Source organism: Lycium barbarum, chromosome 8 (assembly GCF_019175385.1).
Source record: "Lycium barbarum isolate Lr01 chromosome 8, ASM1917538v2, whole genome shotgun sequence".
Taxonomy (NCBI): Eukaryota; Viridiplantae; Streptophyta; class Magnoliopsida; order Solanales; family Solanaceae; genus Lycium; species Lycium barbarum.
This window is the reverse complement of record NC_083344.1, coordinates 102,470,202-102,498,042: the sequence shown is the minus strand read 5'-3', so window position 1 is coordinate 102,498,042 and position 27,841 is coordinate 102,470,202. Positions and strand designations below refer to the sequence as shown.

The following is a 27,841-nucleotide window of genomic DNA, read 5'->3' as shown; positions in this document are numbered from 1 at the left end:
ATGGATTGCAGACATCTCAGGGATGAGGTGGCCAACATGCTCAATAGAGAGAACCTTCAAGAATTTTTGAGTGAAAGAGCGAGAAACAATTTCGAGAGAGTTGGACATGTAGAGGGAAAGAGCGCTTCGAATCCCCCTCCGCATGCTATCAACAAGATTTTTGGCGGATCCGTGATTGCTAGTACCAGTTTCACCGCTGCTAAAAAAATGAAGATCTCGGTAAATCGGGAAAAAAGAATTCGGGAACTTCCCGATGAAGTCACTATAACTTTTTCTTATGAAGATGCAGCCGACATCACCATACCACATAACGACGCTCTGGTCATCACCGTGTTTATTGACTGCTTCCAAGTAAAGCGCGTGATGGTCGATTCGGGGAGTTGAGCTAACATCATCCGCTGGAAAGTTATGGAAAGGATGGGACTCCTGCAAAATATCAAAATATTGAGATATCCTCAAAGTTCTATGACTTAGATAATTTGGCATTGTATGTGTGTAGTGTCTCAAGAACATACGATGAGTACATATTTTAAAACCTTGGTGTGACCGGCCATTTTTAATGAGCATTCTTCAAGAAACTCCTACAAATGCCCAGTCAGTATTTCCAAATGCAGAACGGAGGTGTAGAGTTAGTCTCTGTTACCCTCCCCCCTTCCCTGACGAGGCTCCATAGCTTGATGTATTGTGTTAATTTTGTTCGATATACTATGCATGCATATGCAGAGTTAACTTTTTAACCCAAAATTCAGGATGAAAATTACATATACTCATACATTTGGGCAAATGATAAAGTTGTCCAGAAAGAACTAAACGTTCGTGAGGTATACAAATATGGTTTTGATTCCTACTATCTTGAAGTAGGTTTAACCCTAGCAGAGAAAAAAATTGAAAGTGGAAAAAAAAAACCTTTGAATGATATGGTCATTGGAAAACCAGGGAATAACACTGGAGAGGGTGAGATGCAACAAAAGCACGCATTATAGAGATTATATGAAGAGAACTGAATCATATGTGTATGTTGTCCTAAGTGTCATTGACGATCATTGGCATCTCACCAGCAAATCCCGTCGAGCTCTAATTTATAGGTATTACCTTAATATATTAGTCACTAATCTTAGAAAGATCTTCCTTTGTGTTTTACTAAGCACTAGATAAGGGAAAAAACCAAAAGACAAAGAAAGAAGAGGTATAACTCAACTTGAATAATGAATATATTCAATGTGTTATAGCCTTGGTGTTCTGGCTTGAGAAAATAAGCAATAAAGCTATTAGTACTATATAAGCCTAATAATTGGAAAAAAGTTACCAGAAGATAATGTTTGATAAATTTTTACTTTGCTAGTGGTGACCATGACATGGTTGTTCCTCATTTGAGCACAAAAGAATGTATAGACACTTTGAAGCTGCCGATTATTGATGATTCAGAGCCTTGGTTTGTTGACGGTCAAGCTGCAGGGTTGGTTCTGTTACATCTCCCATTTTTGGTACATCATTAGTCTATAGTGTGCTAACCACCTCGGCCTCGAGTTTTAAGATTTGTCTTCAAGTTTATGGGATATTAGACAAGTATAACTCTTGTATACGAATAGCTAAGATTAAATATTACAAGTATTGTAAGGATTAGAGATTAAACGAATCGTCGACGAAACAGAGAAATGCACAGCGCAACTTGACGGTGCAAGTTAACGCCCGTCAACATGTCGACGGTGATCAGAGGCAAGTCGATGCCCAGCCACCTGAGGATCAGGGGCTGTGGGAGATCGACAGTGGCAGGTCGACGGTCGTCGACCATATCGACGCCATCGTCGAACTGTTCGACGCCACCGTCCTTTGAGGCTGTGGCCACCTTCTTATTTTGTTATATTAAGTTATAACCACGACTTGACCCTCATTTCTTCACCCAAACAGATCCATATACTCCTTAGTAGCTGTCCAAAGACTTCAAGGAATTTTTCTTCAAATTGAATCAAGGTTTTACCTTAAAAGTTGGGGGTTAGTTGGAGGAACACTATGGTATGGCTACCTTGATGTATGGCTGATTTGTGAAGCTTGGAATTAAGATCTTAGTTGAGTTATCTGAAGATTAAGGTATGTTTTATCCCTTTAACTTGCTAATTAAATTGTTTACGGAAGAATTCCCTAGTTTAAAGTGACGGAAATGGCGCTACGGAAGTACAAACTAGTTTGTTGATATGATTGCCTTGTGGGCTATATTTGGATGAGATTTTTGGGAAGATTATTACTTGGTTATATTGCTATTTGATGTTGTTGTTGTTGGTGGTGATGTTGTGTATATTATGGGTTGTTTTAGAGTTGGATTGGAGTGAGTACTATAGGGAAAATGCTGCCCGAATTTCGTTAAGTTCCGTTCGTATACAAATTAGATTGTAAGTGGTATAGATGGTCTAATCATGATATTATCGTCTTGATTTTAGACTTACGAGCTCGAGAAGTAGACGTTGGATGTTTAGATATACTTGTAGATATGTTAAGGCTATCCCTTTTATTCATTTTGGCATGATCCTTATGATACGAACGAAAGAAGTAAACGAGCGAGTTCCAAAGACTCCATTCCTAGACAATATAGGATCCATTGTATCCTTGATTTCATATGTTCCATATTTACAGTTTCCAGAGATTTATCATATTGACATACTAGCTCTTATATTACTCAGAGGAGTTCAGAGTATCCTTTTACGAGTCTTTCATGCATGTATATATGTACAGCTATTTTCTTACACCGCGCCACGCTATAGTTGGTCGGGCAGGCACGTAGATGTGCACAACACTGCAGTGGGTAGATTATGAGATTATTCCGGACGCGGGATGACATGATATATGGATCGGGCTGTACGTTCCGCAACTTTGTATTCCATTAGAGGTTTGTAGACAGTTGTATGCAGTTGGGATATTATGTAGCCTTGTCGGCTTTTATTTTGTTATACAGTATATGTTACAGCCTAGTCGGCTTGCACTGTTATCTTCAGCATGTATGTATATATGTTGATTGTGAGTTCTTAGCGCAGAGACTATTATGTTGTTCTTACAGAAGTCAGTATAGTTCAGTTATAAGTCATATATGGGTCATCCTATTGTTCAGTGAGGTCCAAGTACAAGTATAGAGTGTCTGGTCAGTAGAGGTTAGACACTCGTCATGACTCATCGGTTTGGGTCGTGACAGGTTCCTTGGTCTCTAATGTTTTTTTAGCTCCCCCGGTCTTGAACATGTACCAATAGTTGTTAATTTTTCTCATAATTTATCTATGTAGATACAAGGTGAAGTATAATGATTATGAGCTGACATATGCAACTGTTAAGGTAAATACTCTTCCCTATTGCAACAACTCTAAAACAAATAACATTACATCTTAATCTTCCTTTTTTCATTTATACATTTGTTTAGGGTGCTGGTCATACACCTCCTGAATACAAGCCGGAACAATGCCTGCCCATGGCGATAAGTTGTTTTGCGGTTACCCTTTTTAGTTTCATCCTTACAGGACATTAATGTACTCATTTGTTTCTCTCGACTTAAGTTAGTTGTTTAACATGACGTGGAAAATCACATGTTAAACTATATATGATTCGAGGTCGCCGCTATATTTGTGGTATGATAATTTGGAGAAATTAAGGAAGTTGTATTAGTGAGAATATGACGAAGCGAAGACTATTTGACCCCACAGGTTGCAAGCATAAAGAGGACCATAGTCTATCGTTGAATTTGTGAATGATAGTTTGGCCAACGGTTAGTTAAACAATCCGAGAGTTACTATCCAGACCATAGAGAACCTGAACGATCTATACGAAGGTCCAGAGTTACCGGACAAGGATAACTCAAATAACGTCCGGACTTCAAGATCCTAGGGATTCCACTTAATGCCATTAACTCTTATGATCCTAGCCATGTGATGTGCCGCGGATTTGTGGCACATTCGACGCCTTATTATTATGAATTTTGGTTGTTTTCAAGTAAGTCTGGTTCATGTTAATATGTTTTTGTTGTGTTTTGCCCAAAAGCAAAAACAAAGAACAAAGGAAAAATTGGCCAGAAATGAAGAATCGACGGTCCGTCGACCAGTCGGCGGACCGTCTTTTGAAATGTCGATAAGCTCGATTTTCCAGTGATGGCCTTAGTTGAAGAGAACAAAAGACGAAACTATCGACGAAGCGTCGAACTGATCGACGCTTCATCATTTGTGTCGTCGACCAAGATTTGTCAACAAGAAGAGAGAAAGACGGAATACTCGATGGAGCGTCGAACTGGTCGATGTCATCGTCGAATGGATCACATTGCTGAAGAAATAAAGGACGGAGGGATCAACGGATCATCGAACGATCGACGGTCCGTCGATCTTGCTATCAGTGGAAATTTTGTCAGTCATTGCTGTGAGTTTTTGGAGCCTATTTAAAGAAAATTTTAGGTTATTTTTGGGGCCAGAATTTATTGTGCACGTGAACAAAGTTCCATTGGTGAGTAAGCATTGATTACTCCACTTTTGGAGCTTAGTGAAGACAATAAGATTCCATTTTCCATCATCTTTACCATACTTTTGTAAGTTTTATGTCTCATTTATTGCTCACTACTTTTGTGACCATTATGTGTGAGTAGTTTCTTTAATCAAAGTTATGGACCCAAATGATGGGTGTTATGTAATGGGTGTCTAACATTGTATATATATATATATATATATATATATATATATATATATATAATGGGTTGTGATATGTTTTATTATTTCTCATATTCATTGTTAGTTAGTGGTTGCAAGCACTTCCTTATGCACAAACCCTAGTTTGTTTGGAAATATGAACTAGGGTGTGTTGAAATAATATAACAAGGACTCGGGGCGCCAACCCTCGTTTAATGAACTCACTTAGGGATAAGATGAGTTCTACTTGGCATATTTAATCGATCTTACTTGCAAATTTTCTACATTTGAGAAAATCATGAAAATAAATACTTTCTAACTATTGGAAAATATTAAGAAGTGCATTAGAGATTAAGTGCATACAAAACCCCGACCCATTAGAAATATATCATACTGATACCCATAGCATAACATCTAATCACCGCGGGGACACAACTTTGGTTCTTCCAATCCAAACAAATTCCAAATACTTCAAAATAGCGAATACAAACCAAATCTCTCCTCTATACTATTCGGAATAAAATTAAAGTTTCTGGAGATTAGTTACATAAATAATTAGTACTTTTTTCTCTCCATATTCCCTGTGGTATTCGACCCCAACCTTGTTTGTGTTACTATATTTGACAACGTCCGCTTTACGCCATTAATTGGTGTAATTTGAGCGTATCAAATTTTGGCGCCGTTGTCGGGGAATAAGGTTTTGAAATTACTGATTGTTGTGTACTTTTCTTTAAAACTTTTTCTATTCCATCACACCTTATTTGCTGTTTTGGTGAACTAGGTGAACATGGTAGGAAAACATAATCGAAATCAAGGGAACCAAGGTGGGCTCCAAGTGAACCCACCTGCACCAGAAGAGGATAAAGATGAGAATATGTTTGCGGAATTCATCAATGAAGCTGATTATGCTTCTGTTGTAGTCCCTCCTAGGACTGGAAATGCTACTTTCAAAATTGATAGTTCTATCTATCAGCTGCTGAAACTTGAAGGTTATTTCTGAAATTCTTCGGAGGACTGTCCATTCCGACATTTGAAGAATTTCCTGCACCTGTGTGCTCAACAATCCTAAGGTGTTGTTTCTGCTGATGCACTTCGGTTATAGGTCTTTAAATATTCCTTCGCTGGCCAAGCAAGGGAATGGTATGAAAAGTTTCCCAGCAATTCTATTCACACCTGGAGCGAGTTAGCCAATACACTTTTGAAGAAGTGGTTTCCACCGATCAAAAAGGTTGAACTTCGAGATAAGATCTTTGAGTTCAAACAGCTTCCGGGGGAACAATTATATTAGGCATGGGAGCATTTCAAGTACTATCTAGCTCAATCTCCAACTCACAGGTTTCCAGATGCGATTCTCACCGAGAAGTTCTACAAGGGGTTAGATACAATGAATCAGATTGCTGTCAATACTGCAGCTGGGGGGTGCTTCATGGACAAATCATTTGTTAACATCACCAGGTTGCTCGATAAGCTCACCACCTACAATCAAGCTTGACACTCAAATGATAGTGAAATCTTGTCATATGTTAGTCCCTCTGTTGCCGCGGTGGCCAAAGAAAATTATGAGCGAGATCATGCTTTTGCTCAATTGCAAACCACCATGGGTTTGCTGTCAAAGAGGCTTGCGGAGAAAGAAGCCAAGAGTGTGAATGTTGTTGAAGAAATTCCATCTCATGCTCCCGAAATGTACCAAGTCCCGTAGGAAACTTAACTAGAGCGGCAGCCACAACGTGAGGATGCTAATTATATCGATAACTCTCAAGGTGGTTATCAAAAGCAATGGAGACCTCAACAACAAAGCAATCAATATGGCCGAAATGAATATGGTGGTTCGGAAAGGAAGGATTACAACAACAACAATTATGGTAATTGAAATTCCAATGCCTATGTTCCACCAAAGGGCTGTTCTTCTAACTCTCAAAATTGGTGAGAGGGTCCTTCCAATGACCAAGGGACCTCTCGAATGGAATCTATGCTTGAAAAGATCTTGGGCAACCAAAATATGAGTGACAAGAAGATGGAAAATTTGACCGAAGTGGTGGGTGAAAATTTTGACCGAAGTGGTGGGCTCTCACACCGCTTCGATTCAAAAATTTGAGTCACAAATGCGAGATCTTTTTCGTGAGCAACATCCACCACAAAGAGGGGGCCTTCCTAGCGACACAATTCCGAACCCAAGGGGTAGTGGAGGTGATCACATTGCCTCATGCAAAGCTATTTCTACTAGAAGTGGGAAGATCCTTAATGCGGCGTATGAGAGAGTGGTTGAACCTATCATTGTCGAGCTGATTATTGATGAGGTTATTGAGGGAGAAATTGAAGAAGAACTCGAGACACCAATTGAAGTGCCTATTATTATTGAAAAAGAGAAGGAGGCACACCCTATTGTTCTCAAGGGTGATGAGGTGCCAAGTGTTGAAAAACCTACCGGGGGTAGCACTCAAAAGAGCAAGGTCATGGGGGAAATTAAACCCTTGACTCAAACATATAAATCTCCTCCCCCGTTCCCACAAAGATTGATGAAAAAAACAGAGGATGCCAAGTGCCAATGCTTCTACGACCAATTGAAAGGGTTGTCAATAAATATCTCATTTCTTGATGTATTCCAAGAAATGCTGGGATTTGCTAAATACTTAAAGACTTGTTGACGAAGAAAAGACCAATCAAGCATAATACGGTGGGAGTCACCCATCGTGTGAGAGCTATTATTTCATCATCAAAGGTTGAGAGGAAGGGAGATCTCGGGGCTTTCACTATCCCTTGCACCATCGATCATCATGATTTTGCTCGCGCTTTATGTAATAATGGGGCTAGTATTAATTTGATGCCACTAGCCATCTATAAACAATCGGGTTTGAGAACACCTAGACCAACGAGCACGCGTCTCCAAATGGCTAATAGAACCATCAAAAGACCAGTAGGGGTTGTCGATGACGTCTTTGTTAGAGTGGGCGGATTTTATTGCCAGCGAATTTTGTCATCCTCGATTGTGCGGTTGACAAAGAAGTCCCAATTATCTTGGGAAGGCCATTTCTTGCCACCGGGAGAGCTCTAATGGACTCGAAAAAGAATGAAATAAAATTCCGGGTCAATGATGAAGAGGTAACTTTCCAAGCTAGTAAGGGGTTAAAATTTCCTAGTACTTATGAGAGCATTTCGATCGTTGATTCTTTCGATGTGGTAGACGAAGCGGTGGAACATAAGTTAGAGGAGGAGCACTTTGACGAAACACTTTCGGCTATTTTGGTGAATTTTTAGGCGGACAACATGGAGGGGTATATTGAAACGGTTAATTCTCTTATTGGCCGGGGTTCATATTCTTATGAGCCAAAGAAATTATCTCTTGATCTTGATAAAAGAACCACTCCTCCGGCTAAGCCTTCTATTATTGAGCCTCCAAAACTTGAGCTCAAGCTACTTCCCTCTCATTTGAAGTATGCTTTTCTTGGCCTAGATAGTACTTTACCGGTTATTCTCTCATCTTTGTTAAATGAGGAACAAACTCAAAAGGTGCTTGAAGTGTTGCGGGCTTATAGAAGATCTATTGGGTGGACTATTACGGATATTAGGGGGATTCCCTCCTGTATTTGTGAATATAGAATCGAACTTGAGGAGGATAGTTCACCAAGTGTAGAGCATCAAAGAAGGCTAAAGCCTCCTATGCAAGAAGTGGTCAAAAAGGAGATAATCAAATTGTTACACTCCATAATAATCCGGGCTACTTGTATTAAAACAAGAAAGAATGAGTTAAGAAGGTTCAAGGAAAGTTAATCGAGTTAGTAAGAATATCGTTGTATATATAGTTTCCTTAAGTATCCCAAGGTGACATGGCTACCTAAAGGATTTGAAATCGCGCTATGAGTATGTATATGAGGTAATACGAGTGACCTTATATAGTATTTGAGATTTTTAGTAATGATATAGGGGATGGACAAAAGATATGAATATACTTTTGCGATTGGAGTTTCGTCAAAGCTTTGTGAGTTCTCTAGTTATGTTTAAGGTTATTGTGATTCTTTGGACCCTTCGAGACGTGTATATGGATTTTTATTGATGTATATAAGTGTGTATATGTATGTATAAGAGGTTACATGAGGTTGGAAGAGGATTAGAAGTTAAACGAAATGAATCGGAACAACTTCAATAAAATCTCGGACCAGATTTTTAGCCCGTATTGTTGGAGGAATATCTCCTTGTATAGGAGGAGTTTTAAGGTGTTTCAAAAGCCTAAAATTAAGTTCATCGAGTCTATTTTGCAACGCAACAAACCGCTCGTGAAAATAATATCGGGATAAGTAGATATGGACGATGCAAGTTGGATTATTAAGTGGGGATTAAGACTTAAATGTTCACAAATTTGGCACTAGTGGCCGTGTGGGGTCCACTAGCACATAACAAAATCAGATTTTCTTGCCCATGCTTAGTTGGGGGAACGTGTATGACTATATTGGGCAGCAAAATGGTCTCCTTGTTGACCAAAAGTTGCATGCCAACTCATTTCCCAACTAGACAAAGTGAACTTAGAGAGAGAGGCTCTCATCTTCACCAAGTGAAGGAGAGAGAGAGCCACGGCCAGCCATGGCATTTCCACCACCATTGCACGGCCAGCCCTTCTATTTTTATCTTACCAATAAGTCCCTAAAGTGTTCTACACATTCACCATTAAGTTTCAAGTGAAGGAGAAACCATAAACATGCCATACAAGCTCTTATAGCTCACGGCCGGATTTGGGTTCTTCAAGTAGATTCAAAAAATATATTTTCTTCAAGTGTTTCAACCCTTATCAAGGTGTATAGCAACGTGGAGTATCCATTGGAGGAACAAGAACAAGTATTAGTTCATTTCACAAGATTCTAGCAAAGTTAAGAAGCCAACTTGTTAAGGTAAGAGTTGATCATTTTCTATGTGTTTGATGATGAAGTTGAACCGTGTAGTGGACTGTTTTTGTGGAAAATAGTGAACTGATTTTACTTGGTATTTTGATGGTTGTTGTCATGAATTTTATGATGGGAATGAATTGAATGTGTTGAAGTATGAATAAATGAATGAAAATCATGAAGTTGTTGTAGTTGTGTTGAAGCCGTGTAGGGGGCTGTTTTAGGAGAAGTTATGGACTGTTTTGTGCCATATTTTGATTGTTGTTGTTATGGACATTGTGGTGTATTGTATGCATGTTGAATATGTGAATTGAGGTGTTAAAGAAACGAATTATGTTGAAGTATACAAGCAGTCCAAAACTGTGGACTGTTTTAAGGTTAGAAGTGAATTAGTGTATGTTGAATGTTGAATGTTGTTATGAACATATAGTGAAAGTGAAGTGCAATGATTCAAGTTGAAATTTGAAATGAATTGTGGGCTGTTATAAGAATGGAAATGATGCTAAAACAGTTCCAAGAATCATGAAAGTAATGTCATTAAACATGTTGTTGTCGTTGTAAGGTTTTAGTGTCGACAATATAGCTATTTGCGTACGAATTTGGTGATATATTTATCGTGTGACTGCTGGTCGTATTTTACTAAAATTATATGAAATGAAGACATGAAATAATGTGTAAGAATCATATGTGGTTTGCTTGGTATGTTCGTAAACGTTCGCAAGAATTACGGGCACCTTTATGTTGTTGGTTAGGGACTGTTTTGGACGTGTCGTGGTTAGGAACTGTTTTGGACATGTTGTCTTCTTTAAATTGGAAAGACTAATGATAGTTAAGAATATATATTGTATTTACGTTGTTTGGGTTGTTGTAAAGTTGCTTCACGAAAACGTTAAGGCTACGGATTATTAGGAGTAACTTGAGAATGAAATAGCCGTATGTGAATCGTTATGGAATGTTGTGAATGTGGGCTATTTGGAATGGTATGTGGGCTGTCCGGATTGGTATTGAACATATGATTATTGATGTTGGATCGGTTGTATGTAGTTGGTTTGAATGCGAACGAAACGTGGTCTAAATGTTTGAAAGGGATTGTTAACGTTAAAGTACGTATTGAATTCCCTCGTAGACTAATCGTAGCTCTTGATATCTTGATATAGGATAAGTACCATTGGGCAGCAAGTACAGGTTATAATACGACTAAACGCTAAAGGTATGTAAAGCTATCCTTTTCTTTCTCTTGGCATGTCCTAGATGTACTAGGTTTGAAATTGAACCTCGGGGGATATTTTCTTTATAGCAAACTAAATCTGAAAAAATGTTCATTTTTCATTCAATAGAATTGAATCCTATAAGTACGTTTTGTTGAAAGAATTTGGTAAGTTTACACAAATTGCTTGGAAAGTTAGGAGATTGTTCGAAGATCTCCAGGGATGACTCTATAGACTTAATGTACGTAAATTGAGCCTATCACTTTAGTTGACCCGAGGTGGGCCCACTATGCTCGATTTCACTCTTATTGCATTTTAACCTATTTTGAGAAGTTTTAAAGGAAATGTCTTAACTACTCTTCTGACTACTAAATGACACTTGTTTAAGTTATTCTATTAAGTCTTATAAATTATTTTGGAATATGGAAATGATCCCAAGAAGACTATTATCACATATTCTATTTTTGTTATCCGAAATATACGCACTGTGACTATCGTGCGGTTTCATTAATACGGTTGTTGTTCAGAATACTCCATCGAGTCCTTGTAAAATGTATTATGTCTCATATTGCATTAGTTTCTCACTACTCCACTCGTGGATGTCTCAATGTTTCCTTATGTTGTCAAGCGTATTCCTCTGCATTGTTCGTCGTGCCTCGATGGTGAGGGGGCAGGTATACGTGTACATGGGTTGTGGAGTATGCTGTGCCATGTACACTATTTTGATATGATATGATATGATCCGATATGGCCATTTGACATGACATGCTATGTTATGGGGTTATCCCCTATTCTGATCCTTATGTGTTGTGGCACCAGCGTCGGGAGGGTGACCACGTTCTGTCTACCGAGTCCCTTGGCGGGGGCCGGACATGATATGGCATATGTTTCTGTACACATTCCTTATGTTTTGAAATATGCATTTAGTATTCTGGATTTTTGCATTCCTTTCTGTTCGTTCTGTTTCCGGTTATGATTTTGGTTTCTCTACTTCAGGCTTTACATATTCAGTACATATTTCGTACTGACCCCCTTTCTTCGGGGGCTGCGTTTTCATGCCGCGCAGGTACATACAACAGGTTCGCTGATCCGCCCGCTTAGGATCTTATTCCGCTGTTCTGAGGCGCTCTCTTATCCGGAGCCTATATTTTTGGTACAGTCTCCTGCTATTGTATAAATGTACGTCACTCAGGGGTACGACGGGGCCCTGTCACGTCATATGATTCTGTCGGTCTGTTTAGAGGTCTGTGGACATGTTTGTGGGTTGGGGGTCTTCCTGTATGAATGCGTGTATATGTTGTGTTTGGGTGATCCCATTCGCCGCGGCGGCCGGTCCGCATATGTTTAAATGTTGCTTTGTTGGTCCTGTGTGGCCTTTGTTGGTATTTTCTGTGCGCAGGGTATATTGGATAGTCCGTAAAACAAAGGAAACTCTGCCGAAAGTTTTCTGGAAATTATCTAAATTTAAAATATAGTCTTGTCGGCTTATGCTATATACTGGAATGCGGTTAATAAAATCTGAGATAGCATTTGATAGATGTGTCTGGGTGCCCAGATCGGGCACTAGTCACGGCCTACGGGGTTGGGTCGTGACACAAATGGTTGGATGCGGGTGTTGTATATCCAATTGCAAATAGTCCATGGGTCAGTCCGGTGCAATGTGAGCCAAAGAAAGGGGCATCATTGTTGTCCCTAATTCCAAGAATGAGTTGATTCCTACAAGGACAGTTACCGGATGGCGAGTGTGTATGGACTATCAAAAGCTCAACACCGCGACTTGTAAAGACCACTTCCCTATGCCTTTTATTGATCAAATGCTTGATCGGCTAGCCGGAAGATCTTATAATTCCTTTTTGGATAGTTATTCGGGGTACAACCAAATTAACATTGCATTAGAGGACCAAGAGAAACTCACTTTCACTTGTCCTTATGACACTTTTGCTTTTAGCCGAATGCCTTTTGGCTTATGCAATGCCCCTGCTACTTTTCAACAGTGTGTGATGTCTATTTTCTCGGATATGGTGGAAGATTTCTTGGAAGTCTTCATGGATGACTTTTCGGTTGTTGGTGACTCTTTTGACGAATGTTTTGCCAATCTCGGTAAGGTACTAAAGCGGTGTGAAGAAACCAACCTTGTACTTAATTGGGAGAAATAACATTTCATGGTGAAGGAAGGGATTGTCCTTAGCCATAGGATTTCCAAGAAAGGTATTGAGGTAGACCAAGCAAAAGTTGATTTCATAGCCAAGCTTCCTCCACTTATCTCTGTCAAATGAGTTCGTAGCTTCTTGGGACATGCGGCTTCTATCAGCGGTTCATCAAAGATTTCTCTAAAATCGCCAATCCGATGTGTAAGCTTCTTGAAAAAAAAAGCTAAGTTTGTGTTTGATGAGAAGTGTCTTAGCCCTTAAGACATTTAATGAGTTGAAGGAAATACTCACCTCTACTCCAATTATTGTATCTCCGGATTGGTCATTTCCATTTGAGCTCATGTGTGACGCGAGCAGATTTGCTATTGGTGCGGTGCTTGGGCAAAGGCATAACAAAATCATGCACCCAATTTATTATGCTAGCAAGACTCTCAATGGAGCTCAAATGAATTATACCGTCACCGAGCAATAACTTCTAGCTATTGTCTATGCTTTTGAGAAGTTTCGGGCCTATCTACTTGGATCCAAAGTGGTTGTTCACACGGATCATGCGGCCTTGAGATATTTGATGACAAAGAAAGATGCAAAGCCGTAGTTGATTCGTCGGGTATTATTGTTGCAAGAGTTTGACTTTGAGGTCAAAGATCGAAAAGGTTGTGAAAACCGAGTTGCGGATCATCTATCTAGACTTGAGGAAGCTGGGAGACCGAGTGGAGATCTTGAATTAAATGATGTTTTCCCCGATGAGAGACTCTTGGCTGTATCTTATGAGGTTGCTCCTTGGTATGCAGATATCGCCAACTTCTTGGTGACAGGTCTTATCCCCGACGACATCAAGGCTTATCAAAAGAAGAAATTTTTTAGAGATAGTCGTCAATACTATTGGGATGAGCCCTGTTTGTTCCGCACTTGTGCTGACAACATCATTCAGCGATGTGTGGCCGAATCCGAGGCCATGGAAATCTTGAAAGCTTGCTATGACTCTCCCGTGGGGGGTCATCACAGTGGGAACCGCACAGCGGCTAAGGTGCTTGAATGTGGCTATTATTGGCCCACCCTTTATCATGATGCAAATTTGATAGTGAAATCTTGTGACCAATGTCAACGCTAAGGGTCAATTGGGAGGAAGCACGAAATGCCAATGAATTTTGTCATGGAGGTTGAGCTATTTGATGTGTGAGGCATCGAATTTATGGGCCCATTTGTGAGTTCTTGTAGTATACGATATATCCTTGTTGCGGGTGACAATGTTTCCAAGTGGGTCGAAGCTGTAGCATTAGCCAACAATGACGGTAAGAGTGTCACAAATTTTCTCAAAAGGAACATATTCACAAGGTTTGGCATTCCAAGGGCAATCATTAGTGTTGGTGGCACTCACTTTTGCAATAAGCAATTCGCTAATCTCATGGAGAAATATGGAGTGAAGCACAGGATGACAAATCCTTACCATCCCCAAACTAGTGGGCAGGTCGAAGTCTCCAATCGAGAGATAAAGAGCATCTTAGCCAAGACGGTTAATACAAATAGAACTGATTGGTCATCTAAGCTTGATGATGCTCTTTGGGCTTATAGAACTGCATTCAAGACACCCATTGATACTTCTCCTTATTGGTTGGTGTTCGGTAAAGCTTGCCATCTACCTGTTGAACTTGAACACAAAGCTTTATGGGTATTAAAAAAATTGAACATGGATTGGGACGAAGCAGCCAAGTTGTGGTTGTTTCAAATGAATGAAATAGATGAGTTTCGGTATCATGCCTATGAGAGTGCGAGTTTGTATAAAGAAAAGATGAAGCATTATCATGATGTCAAACTTCTGAAGAGAGATTTTCAACCGGGTGATTCGGTGTTGCTATGCAATTCAAGGTTAAATCTCTTTTCTGGCAAGTTGAAATCCAAGTGGTCCGGCCCTTTTACTTTGGTGAATGTGTCACCCAATGGGTCGATGGAGTTAAAGTCCGACGATGGGACTCGCACTTTTAGGGTGAATGGCCATCGGGTAAAGCACTACCATTGGATGATTGATGGGGACAAGATTGTTGATGCTCACCAGTTGAAACATGCCACCGGACCTTAACACTAAAAGTAGTATTACGTCGTGCCGCGACGTTAAATTGTGCGCTTCTTGGGAGGCAACCTATGTTCATTTTCGCAATATATTTTTCCATTTCGTTGATTTTTGTTGTTGTGCTGTTTTGATGTTTGTTGATGTGTCGAGGAACCTAAGTGTTAAACCCAGAAATTGCTAGGAAAGCAGATATAAGGCGCGCATTCGACGGACCGTCGATCTGTTCGACGAGCCGTCGAATGCACCGTCGGAGTGGACCACCTAAAAGATTCATCACTGAAATAATGGCAGTTCGACGGGGCGTTCTTCTCTCTTTTTCATTTAGTAAAAAAAAAAAAGGGGAGGACGTTTTCACTCGACGGAGCATTGAACCAATCGACGCTCCGTCCTTTTGACGCGTCAGTTCAGGGTTCTAATAATATGATCCGGCGCTCTCTCTCTCTCTCCCCTCATTCAATTCATTTTCAAATTCTCTCTCTCTCTCTCTCTCTCTCTCTCTCTCTCTCTCTACCTCTCCCTCTCCCATAACCGTTACCCCCTCTCTTCAATACACCCCTGCACGATCATCTCTCGCCTTCACCATTACTCTCTCCCTCCATTACTCTGTCCCTCTGTGTATGTGTAACCCTAGTAGTGCCTATTCGTGTGTTTTTCCTTCCTTAAGGGCTGAAATAAAATCTTCTTTCCATTTTGAGGTATTTGAGTTCATGGTTTGTTGGCTCCCTTGTCTTACTAGTTGTTTGCTCGCATTCCATGGTGTGTTTTGATTATTTTGCTTGCCTTTCAAATTGCTCCATGTTTTTCTATTATTTCGCCTGGGATGCTCAGTTTCTTTTGTTGGGGGTGGTTTGTTTTGGGATGTTGATTCATTGGTCGCCGAGTCGGAGGGAATTACGACAAACACACCTCATTCATGAGATTGTTGTTGTTTTGCCCGCCACCCGTTTGATGAAATGCCAAAGTGTGCTGTTGTGTGTAACGTTGGCTTGGAGGGCATTACGACCACAGAGTTGTTTTGCCCGCCAATTATTTCCCCTATTCTAACCCAAGCCAACGTGGGGTGAAGTCTGAGTAACCCCAAATTACGTGAGGATTTGCACCAAGGCCCTAGGATTGTATTGAATTTGTTAGCAGCAGCCTGTAAAATCATTTGACGCTCAGTTCGACGGTCCGTCGATTGATTCGACGGACCGTCCTTCTCAACGACGAATGAGTCTCTCTGAAGTCTGGACCAAAACCAACTCGACGGTGGACTCGACGGCCCGTCGATTCACTCGACGGGGCGTCCTTCCCACCGTCTTTAAGTTTAAATTTCCAGTGGCTAACAAGTGATCGACGATGATATTGACGGCTCGTCGATCGGTTCGACGGACACTTCGACGCTCCGTCGATCTGTTCGACGACTCCTCTAACAAATCGATGGACCGCTGGCAGCTTTAACATTATCACATGTTTTGCATTTTTTTCTGGTTTTGTTATATTTCTATGGTTGTCTCAACAACAAAGGGTGTTCTTTTTGCAGATATGCCTCCAAAGAATCCAGTCAAATGGGGTGGTGGTTCTCGAAAAGGCCGAGGTCGGGGACAAACAACCCTTACTCTTAGGGATGAACCCTCCGACTCTGAACGTCGAGTGGTGGTCCCAACGACTAGAATGAGGGCACAGGCCACCACTCCCCGAGCAGCATCACCTGCCCCACACTCCTCCCAGTCTGAAGAAGGGGGTTCATCCTCCACGTCCGCTAGTGCTAGCGAGGCAGCAACAGAGCAACCAACTGCTCTTGAGCGAAATTCAGATGAGGAACAAGAGCGGCAGCGGCTGCAAAAGAGGGCGGTAGCTGCAATCCGTTTCCCTTACGAGGGGTGCCGAAAGTACTACGTAAAGGGGGCAACTACAGTCAGCGGGGGTAATCCGAGGAGGAATATTCAAGAAGAAGAACAAATCAGTATGAGCGGATTAGAGAGTTACCCTCGGATTACTGATCTCATCCAACACTATCATCTTGAGGCATTTACACAGCCTCTAGGGGATTTTTGCTCGACCATGGTTTGGGAGTTCTATGCTACATAAAGAGTGATGCTAGAGCAGCGGCACAAGAACAAGCGAGCTTTGAAAGTCGCCTCTCCATTAGAAACAATGCATGTTTGGGGTGTACATGTTGATATCTCAGCCCGCACAATCAATAGGTTTTATTTTGGGAATGAATTGATGGCACCGACCACAGTGGGATATAATAATAAGTTTGAAAGAAGGGCTGAGCAATCTGTAAGGGAATGGTTTGCGACGGTGATAGCTAGAGGGCCGACGGACCAGGCCCCATGGGTGAGAAACTTAGCTGCCAAAATACATAAGGCGGATATCAGCTTGGAAGCTAAATTTTGGTGGAATTTCGTCATATATCGGGTTCTGCCCACGGGAGCAGATAACATAGTCACGCCAGACAAAGCAGTGGTTGTGGCTGCCATGCATGTACCCAATGAACTTGGGTGAATTGATCAGTAGAGCCATTCGGGCACGCGTACCACAAGAGGCGACAACCTTGATATTCCCGTGCCTTATCACACAGTTGTGTAGGTTGGCCCAGGTGAGGTACATTGATACATTCAGAGCTACTTTCCCTGCAACAAAGGTGTGTGACATCACACGGAGTAAGGATGAAACCCTCCGTACATCTCAGGCCACCAGTACTTCATTACTAGATCTCACGGATAAGCAGACTGAGCATATTATGGATTCAATGCCACATGGCACAGTTGATCTGGGCACGGAGGGACTGTCCACAATAGAGGCCTCCACACCATCTGTAGCTGATGCTACCCCTCCTTCAGAGGCACCACCTCGTCCTGCTGCCCCATCTTCACCTCCTATTCCTCCTTCAGTTGCAGCATCGGCCTCCAAGGATCTCTTTGTCCTCAACAGAGCCAACTTCAGAGAGTTTTCCATCAAGGCAGAGCGTGCTGATCAGCAGGTGACCCGGATATTACTGCAGTTAGGTAGGTTTGTTCACAAAGAGATTGCACCAGAGTTAGAGCCTCTTCAGGGGCTATGGAGAGGCATCACGCTAGGGTGAATGCGCGACTTGACAGTTTAGAGATGCAGATACTCACTATTGAGAAGAAGAGTGAGAGTGGCACTTCGGAAGATTTGAAGACCGAGCTTGACCAGCTCAGAGCTGATATTAAGGCCCTTCGTGCCAGAGAGCAAGTTATTGTGGATGACCCGACACCACTTGCGCCAGTCGCCAGCATTGCAGATTTGATCAGAGTAGTTGACTTAGTGACTGAGGATGAGCCTAGGGAAAGTCGCAAGAGAAAGCGGCTTGACACATTGGCTGCTGATGATGATGGGGGGGGGGGGGGGGGAGGATGATGAGAATGAGGACCCCGAGCTTCGGGAGGGTATTCGGCGGTCGCGCCTAGACACGAGGTTCACCGGAGCATCTTCCAGCACCAGTGCTATCCTAGCACCGGTTAGGCCGATTACGATAGCTCCTCAGGACCTGCAGCCACAGGGTCAGTCAGTTTCACCTCTTGAGTCCACTGAGCCAGCAGTAGAGAGGGTTTTCATTCGCATTGATGTGGAGGAGACACCTCAGCAACAACAACAGGATTAGAGCATCTCAGGTGGGCCCCTCCACCATGGGGTGATGGTATGCTTTTTTATGCATTAGGGACAATGCATCCTCTTTTTGCTGGAGGTAGGGTAACCTGATGTATCTTGTAGTGTATATATGTGTTAAATCTTGTTTAAAGTAATTGTGACATTCATGGTTGTTGCATTTTGAACTTATGGCATGAATTTTGAATGAAAAGGATGTTTGTGAACCTGAAAATGGATTGATTTGAAATTGACCCCTTCGAAAGTTTATTGCGTATCGTAAGTTGTAATGAATTGACATGTATGGTTCTTTTTGTGACATCATAGATATTAGAGTGTGTATGAGTTGAGTGTTCAAATCCTTATGCCATTGTGCGTGTGAGGACTTCTTGTGTTCATTGTTAGCATATGTGGATCTAGAACTTGCTTGGTAGGTTGTGCTATATTGCTTAGGATAGTTGGTTGTGAAGTGATCATAGTCTTTCCTTGTAAATAGTCATGTTAACCTCAAAAAGCCCAAAATCCGGTCTATATGAATATCACTAGTTCCCATTTTGAGCCTTTGACTTGTTTTCTTGATTAGCCGTAACAAACCTTTTCCCCGCTTCATGAATTCATTCCATCTTTGCGCCCATTCCCTCCTTGACACTACTAGAGAAAAGAGGCAAATCGCCTAAGCTGGGAGTGGTATATGTGTGAAGTAGAGGCCAAGAGCCTAAAGCTAGGGGTGTATGAGTTGCATAGTCGAGAACTGGATGTGATGGCGGATCAAATGTAATATATATATATATATATATATATATATATATATATATATATATATATATATATATATATATATATATATATTAATAATAGTATTGTCTCATAAAAATATTGTAAATTCTAGTAAGAATAAAATCACATCTTAGTCATGAGTTGAAGAATGAATAGAATGGGCGTGAAAAGAAAGGTGAGAATGTGTAGTGTCGAGGAGGATGAGTCACTAATTCCCAAATGAGTATCCTACCCTTCCCCGAGCCTATATTACAACCCAAGAACAAGTCCTATAGTGATCATAACTGAACCATCCGAAAGTGTTAGTCATTGAAATTAAAGGCAAGCATATGGTATCTGCACTTGTAAATCATGAACTTCTTTGTGAGCGCGAGTGCTTTCTATTCTCATCCATCCTTGTCCCGGTTTTTATCGTAAAATTGTGTGTGGGACATTCTCTAATCTAAGTGAGGGCATAATGGTGAATACTCGCACGCATAAATGCTTCTGATAATGTGATGTCATTGATTGAAGCGTCATGGTCAATTCTAATAAGTTATTATGAAAGAACCTTGTTTGGGAATGAGGAAAGAGGGAGTTGATTTGAAAAATGCACATGCCGGTAGTGATGAGCAAGCACCATTGTAGTCACTTTTACTTTATTTTTAGTGTAGTTGTAGTTTGATTTTGTAGTTGTTTTGTCTGACTTGCTTGAGGACAAGCAAAGATCCTAAGTTGGGGGTGTTCATGTGTCGCGGATTTGTGGCACATTCGACGCCTTTTTACTATGAACTTTGGTTGTTTTCAAGTAAGTCTGGTTCATGTTAATATGTTTTTGTTGTGTTTTAGGAAGACGATGGCCCAAAAGCAAAAACAAAGAACAAAGAAAAAATTGGCCAGAAATGAAGAATCGACGGTCCGTCGACTTTAAAACGTCAATAAGCTCAATTTTCCAGTAATGGCCTTAGTTGAAGAGAACAAAGGACAGAACTATCGATGAAGCGTCGAACTGATCGACGCTTCATCGTTTGTGTCGTCGACCAAGATTTGTCAACAAAAAGAGAGAAAGACGGAATACTCGACGGAGCGTCGAACTGGTCGATGTCACCATCGAATGGATCACATTGCTGAAGAAATAAAGGACGGAGGAATCGACGGATCGTCGAATGATCGACGGTCCGTCGATCTTACTATCAGGGGTAATTTTGTCAATCATTGTTGTGCGTTTTTTAAGCCTATTTAAAAATCATTTTAGGTTATTTTTGGGGCCAAAATTTATTGTGCACGTGAACAAAGTTCCATTGGTGGGTGAGCATTGATTACTCCACTTTTGGAGCTTAGTGAAGACAATAAGATTCCATTTTCCATCATCTTTACCACACTTTTGTAAGCTTTATGTCTCATTTATTGCTTACTACTTTTGTGACCATTATGTGTGAGTAGTTTCTTTAATCAAAGTTGTGGACCCAAATGATGGGTGTTATGTAATGGGTGTCTAACATTGTATATATATATAATGGGTTGTGATATGTTTTATTATTTCTCATATTCATTGTTAGTTAGTGGTTGCAAGCACTTCCTTATGCACAAACCCTAGTTTGTTTGGAGAGATGAACTAGGGTGTGAGTTGAAATAATATAACAAGGACTCGGGGCGCTAACCCTCGTTTAATGAACTCACTTAGGGATAAGATGAGTTCTACTTGACATATTTAATCGATCTTACTTGCAACTTTTCTACATTTGGAAAAATCATGAAAAGAAATACTTTCTAACTATTGGAAAATATTAGGAAGTGCATTAGAGATTAAGTGCATACAAAACCCCGACCCATTAGAAATATATCATATTGATACCCATAACATAACATGTAATCACCACGGGGACACAACTTTGGTTCTTCCAATCCAAACAAATTCCAAATACTTCAAAATAGTGAATACAAACCAAATCTCTCCTCTATACTATTCGGAATAAAATTAAAGTTTCTGGAGATTAGTTACATAATAATTAGTACTTTTTTCTCTCCATATTCCCTGTGGGATTCGACCCCAACCTTGTTTGGGTTACTATATTTGACAACGTCCACTTTACGCCATTAATAGGTGTAATTTGAGCGTATCACCATGTAACGACTGAAACGGACGAGGATCACGAAAAATAGTTACTACTAGCTACCCTTTAAAGGTAACATACTTCCCAACTATTGAACTACCTGATTTTCACCTAATTACTCAGAATTTTTTTATGCTTATTTTCTGTAAACACGATTGTTCATTACTGTTCTTTATCAACATTCATCACGAACGCGTTGATGGTCGTCACAAATAGTAATTATTTCACGATGAATAAGTGACTTCGATCTTGAATGCCTTGAGATTTTATTTGTCGTTCTTCTCGATCTTGAATACTCGAAACTTGTGTGAAAATGCTTGTACTTGAAACTTTTTTTGTAGAGAAATTGTGACCTTTACGTGTTCAATTTTATACAAGTTGAGGTGTCTACTTGTGCAACAGTTCAAACCCAAAGTTAGAGGGCATACTTGCCAGCTAAGACCAAGTTTAAGAGCCTATTTATGTATTATGTGTTTTGGTAATGACTTCAACTTCAGATATGTGACCTCTTTATATAGGTTTGGGGTGGAGTGGCCTCTAAAAAACTAATAGGCCATTAGGCTTACACCACATGGACGGACTCATCTGGAAGACCAACTAAATATAAGCCCAATAACATTGAGCTTTAAGTTAAATAAATTAAATTTAAATAATTAATTCAATTATATTAGCTCATAATATTTAATTATTTGGACTAATGAATTTAGAAAAACAACCAATTTATTTTGGATTTAAATTCGACAAAATATAAATGCTTACTGATATTTCATTGGTCAGAGCTTGTTTGCTGCTTTTTAGTTTTTAACTTTTTATATATCAAAGTCAGCAATTCATTGATTAACCGTTGTTGGAGAAGTAGATTAAATTTCCTAAAAAGGATGAGATTTAGATAGGTATTTAAAAATTATACAAAGAGTGCTCTGAGTTGCAGTTTTCTTCGTGTGAATTTGGCAAAATAATACTTTCAATTGTAGTTAAATTATACTCATTTTAATCTCAGGAGACAACATTAAGTGATAGTGTTTTCAGAGGGAGAGGGCATGTATTTCCTCTTTGGATGTGCATGAATGGCATTTTAACTCAATATTCACCATTCTGCAGTCTAATTAGGCGCAAGTAACATAAATCATTTTCGATATTGACAAGTAACATAATCAAGATGTGAAATAGAAGAAAAAGATACTATTGTGAGATAAGACAATCTAATCCTGCCAAAACTAGTTCCAATCTTGTTGTAATTTAGAGAAGACAAAAGATGCTCAATAACCTAGAATTAATCATGATGCCCTTCGTGATATCATTAGACCTTGAAACTTAAATCTGAAATCAAAGACTCAAAAAGCTTCTTATATTTTTAATCTTTAGCAAAAGGGCGTGATATTACAGTGTTGGTAACAACTGGAAAAATAAACTGAATTTTTGTAAGCAATAGATACATGTAAAGCATTACGAAAGAAATCACAAATAATAATAAATTCAAAACCCATAATGTCAAAAGCATAATGGGTTCGATAACAATAACCTTAATTACTGAATCCATAAAGCTTAAATTTTGGATCGACCTCTGTTAACAAGAGCATAACTTCTAGATCTTGGGTAGACAACCATGTTAACATCCAATTCCTTGAAATCACAAGGCTTGTTTTCATCAATTCTGCCTAATCTTCCTACCCTAATGCTATAGCTTCTCAAAGTAGACTCTATATTTTGCTTCTTCAACTCTCTGTCGTTCATATTTATATTGATGACATTATTAGAAGAATTCTTGGGCTGCTGATAAGTTATATGATGGGGAACTGTACATGTCATAACATTGCCACCTGGACCAACTTGTTGAGCACAATCAAACATTGTTTTCATGTAGAATTCTCTTGCTTTGCCTAAGACCTTAAAGGGTGCCACAATATATTTGATCAACTTGTTCTGCTTCTTCTTGGTTTTGGTTCCCATTAAGTCTTTTAAGAAAGTGAAATCAACAGGAGAAAGTGGTGGAAAAATGGATAGTGGAGAATTTGTAATATGAGGAGTAATATATTTGTATGATTAAAGCAATTAAGCTATCTTGAATTAGACGGCAAAGAGAGGACGGTTTCAAATATGACTAGCTATTTAGCAATGTTGTTTTAACCGCTCACGTGAGAAATGACACCCATAATATGCCAAAGAGTAGGAGACAGATGGTCACACAAAACACACATCTATCTTCTTTTCAGCTGTTCTACCAACGTTTTTGAGATGTGACGTTGGAAAAAACCTTGTTTTAGATTTTTAAAAAAATTTAAGTAGTGTTAAATTTTTAAAAGAAAAAGGAAATCGATAGTTGGTAGCCATCTACGATTGAGAGACTCACTCGTACTTAATTCTTACTATACTTTTTCCTTGTAAATATTCTCAAATAAGAAAGCAAGACTTTGTCCCTTCTTTCATGTTGAGTCACTGGCAATGCACCAACAAGGTGAAAATTAAAGATCAGCCCATTTTAAAGACAAAAACTAATGACCAGCCCATTTGAAGGGAAAATCGTGCAAATGAACAGTATGAATGCTGTGGGGTTACTTTTGATTAGGGGTGGGCGTTCGGTTTTATCAAACTTCAGTTTGGCTATTTCGGGTTTGATTTTTTGAAGGTGGACACCGAACACCGAACCAAACTAGCTCGGTTCGATTCTTTCGATTTCGGTTTTTTAAAGTTCGGTTCGGTTCGGTTCGGTTTCGGTTTTTTCAAGTTTTTTTTTATATGATATTAGAAGCGGTTCCCTTGACACTAATTCATATTCTCAAAAGTAATAAAACATAAAACTGATAAATTGAAATCAAAATCAAACAAACAGAATATACAAGAATAGAAAACTATAACCATGATATAGGATTACTAGGTGTTATATACATACCGTAAGAATAATTAAGAAAACACATAAAGGACATACATTAATCCTAAAGACACATCCTAGTTGCCTTCCTTAACATATTTGATTTTCTACTGAAGTAGAAAATTAGGAATACAAATGCAAAAGTGGGCTTGTTACAATTGGATTTTTTTTGGCTTTAAACTTAATGGGCCTGGACTATTTTAATTTTTTTGGGTAATGTATTAAATTTCAGTGTGTGTTCGATTTTTTGGTTCGGTTTTATCAAACTTCGGTTCAGCTATTTTGGTTTCGATTTTTTGAAGGTAGACACCAAACACCGAACCAAACTAGTTCGGTTCGGTTCGGTTTGTTGAAGTTTCGGTTAGGTTCGGTTCGATTTTTCGATTTTCGGTATTTATGCCCAACCCTACTTTTGATAGGCATCGGCCCCTTAATCCCCTTCTCAGTCCATGTTACAAGAGGGCTCCACCGTGGGTGAGTCAACTATTTAAAATGTGTCACCTGCTCTGAGGAGCCGTTTGGACATGGTTTGAAACCATATTTGGATATATAATTTGGATATTTTAAGTTGTATTTTCTCTTATAGACATAAAAACCCCCACAAATTGTGAAAACTATCAAAACATTCTCAATTTTTATACAATCTTACCAAATCAGCAAGTCATAGTTCATAACAAAATTAATACGCTACTAGAAGGTCTTTCTAAAAAATACAACATCAACTAATTAAATTTTAGTTCAATAAAAACGAAAATTTAACATGAATAGTAATGTAACTACTCTTTAATATAATCCTCTCGCATGGTAGACATAAATAACGGTTGGTGGAAGATAATGAGATTGGCAAATAGTTGGTGGGAGTAATGTTAAAAATATTTACCAATTTATGGGTCCTTTTTTTATAAAATATAAACTTAGGTCAAGTTTTATATTAATTTTTTTTGAATGATTTAGGGTTTGAAACCATGAGATGAAATGCATGTACAAACGCTGGTTTCATCTCATGGTTTCAAACTATGGTTTCAAACTGCATGTCCAAACGCCTACTAATTATACACATTACCTTAATAAATCATAAAATTATTAAAGTTTAGCCTTTTTGCCTAAACTTCAAGAAAAATGCCTGAAATCTAGTCATATGACAGTTCAGACATTGTATTTTTGAATTTCTTTCAAAGTGAATAGAGTCAATAGACGTGTAATTTTTTGTTTAAAAAACTCAGTACATGTTAAATAGTGGTGTCCGAACAAGATAGTCGTAAAAATTATACCTTTTTAAAGAGTTTTTAACCAAAAAAATATACTTTTGAAATATTTTAAAAATAACAATTTAAATAACATTTATAGCTAATTAATTTAAAATTTAAAATTAAAGCAATAGAATTTATTTATTGTTTATTTAAAGACATGTGAAAAAATTAGGATAAAACACAATTCGTTTGACTCTTGAAAAGCAAAAAATGTCAAACAAATTGAAACGGAAGGAATAGTAATGTTTTTGTAGAAACTATAGATAATAGAGAAATCATCCTTTCTTGACTCTTGTAGTCAAGAGATCAGGAGCTTCTTTCACTAGGCTAATGACTTTTGATTTATTTTTATTATTTTAGCTTAAAAATAAATGTTTATAAGTATTTTTTTTATCTTATTAAAACATTATAAAAGTACTTAAAAGCTATTTTGACTTCAAAACACCTAAAATAAACCAATCCAAACTAGCTCTATATTTTTATACTCCCTCCGTACCAAAAAGATTGTCTTACTTTACTTATTAGTTTGTCCCAAAAAGATTGACATATTTTTATATTTAGAAACAATTTAACTTAATGAAATGATTTAAGGTCACACAAAGATCTAAGGCTTATTTTGAATCACACATTTCAAAAGTCTTCATTATTTCTTCAACTTTGTGTCAAGTCAAACTAAGATAATCTTTTTGGAACGGAGGGAGTAGTATAATGCAGTGATCTTGTGTTCTAATTTCATTCAATTACACGTGTCAAACCCAAATTTTTTTAAAAGCGAATTAATTAAAATAAAATAAAAAGAAAAGAAAAGCATATTTGGCGGCAAAGCTGTAGGACTCCCGCCATTAAAAAATAAATAAAAATTGACCTATAAAAAAGTAAACAAAATTGTTTAAGCTCTAAGGTGATAAAAAAGATGGGTCAAAAAACACAGCATTGGTTACTGAAAACAGAACCAACAGAGTGGTCATGGTCAGATCAAGAATCCAATGGTGGCATATCAAAATGGGATGGTGTTAAAAACAAGCAAGCCCAAAAGTATATGAAGTCAATGAACATAGGCGACCTATGTTTCTTCTACCACTCTGGGTCTAAAGCCAGGCGCGTGGTGGGTGTTGTCGAAGTGGCGCGTGAGTGGTATGAGGAGGAGGGTGGTGGTGGGGCGGTGGATGTGAAGGCGGTTGGAGAGATGAGGAGGGTTGTGGAGTTAGGTGAGATGAAAAAGGATGAAGGGTTGAAGGGTTTTGTGCTTTTTAAGCAGCCTAGATTGTCTGTTGTGCCTGTGGAGAAAGGGTTTTGGGATAAGATCTGTGAGATTGGTGGGGGATATGAGGGTGATGGTGGGGTAGAATGTGATGAATAGATTTGTATATCAGGTGTTTGTGTTTTTGTCTAAGAAAGCAGGTTATCTTAAATATATGAACTTTTTGCGGTAATTAGGTTTGGTAAAGCTCTTTGTTGATAATGGGTATGTAAAGCTTGCACCAAAAGAGTAATGGTATTATATATTTCACTTGCTTATTATCTTGCATCTGTTGTTATTATTCCCTCTATGCGATTTGTTTGAAACTTTTTGTTTTTCGAGAGTTAAACTTTTTAATTTTGACCGTGTGTTTGAATATAGAATCTTTTTAACTTTTTTCAAAATAAAATTTACATATTTGGAAAACAAGATAAAAAGTACTGTAAGTCATCGTAATTAATAATTTAATGTATTTAAAAGACATATGAAAACATTACTGTCAAAGAACAATCCGTTTGATTCTCGAAAAGCGAAAGTTTGAGAGTATTATTTTTTTGATAACGTGGTGTCCAGGCCTGTTTGCGAGTACATCGACTAATTTCACAGGATATCTGTCACCCCCCACCAACAATAGGTATCAGGTAACTCTTTACACCAAAATCAAAACAGATGGGAAGAAATCACCTAATGTTTTATACTCAATACCAAAATGTTGGAGTCTTTGGTTTAAGAAAATAATATGTAGGATCTTTGTCCCGATGAATGAAATGTCAAATGCATAAAGATATGTTATTTCGAGAAATGGGGCAAACAACTAAAGAACTTGAAGTCAATCTCTTCAAGAATATTACATTTCAATTTCGTAAAGTTTTTTTCTTCAGAACCAACTTTACATTTTGTTTACCTTCCAAAAGGTAATACATATAACTAACTCCCTAATGTAACTTGTAGGATAGCTACCTATCTAAGCAAAGAGAGATGAGGTATATGTTATTGGTACAATACAAAGGCTTCAAGCGGGCCTAGATGAATATGAGAAACACCTATACTAGAGGTGGGTACCTCC

The 27,841-nt window shown here is 38.9% G+C and overlaps 2 protein-coding genes and 1 non-coding gene across 3 annotated transcripts; 2 read left to right on the top strand and 1 right to left on the bottom strand.

The window, feature by feature from the left end:
- On the top strand, positions 1 to 3,508 carry LOC132608045 (serine carboxypeptidase-like 7). Its single transcript, XM_060322120.1, has 6 exons — positions 1 to 351; positions 750 to 821; positions 937 to 1,085; positions 1,343 to 1,456; positions 3,270 to 3,318; positions 3,404 to 3,508. The coding sequence occupies exons 1-6, from the start codon at positions 1 to 3 to the stop codon at positions 3,506 to 3,508; spliced, it is 840 nt and encodes a 279-aa protein (XP_060178103.1).
- Positions 3,509 to 5,880: 2,372 nt separating this feature from the next.
- Positions 5,881 to 5,987, bottom strand: LOC132608457 (small nucleolar RNA R71). The gene has a single exon (XR_009570376.1). It is a non-coding gene; the product is annotated as a small nucleolar RNA R71 (small nucleolar RNA).
- Positions 5,988 to 26,384: 20,397 nt separating this feature from the next.
- LOC132605200 (uncharacterized) lies at positions 26,385 to 27,056 on the top strand. The gene has a single exon (XM_060318416.1). It carries the CDS (start codon positions 26,449 to 26,451, stop codon positions 26,893 to 26,895), a length of 447 nt encoding a protein of 148 aa, XP_060174399.1. The 5' UTR covers positions 26,385 to 26,448; the 3' UTR covers positions 26,896 to 27,056.
- The last annotated feature ends 785 nt before the right edge of the window (positions 27,057 to 27,841 follow it).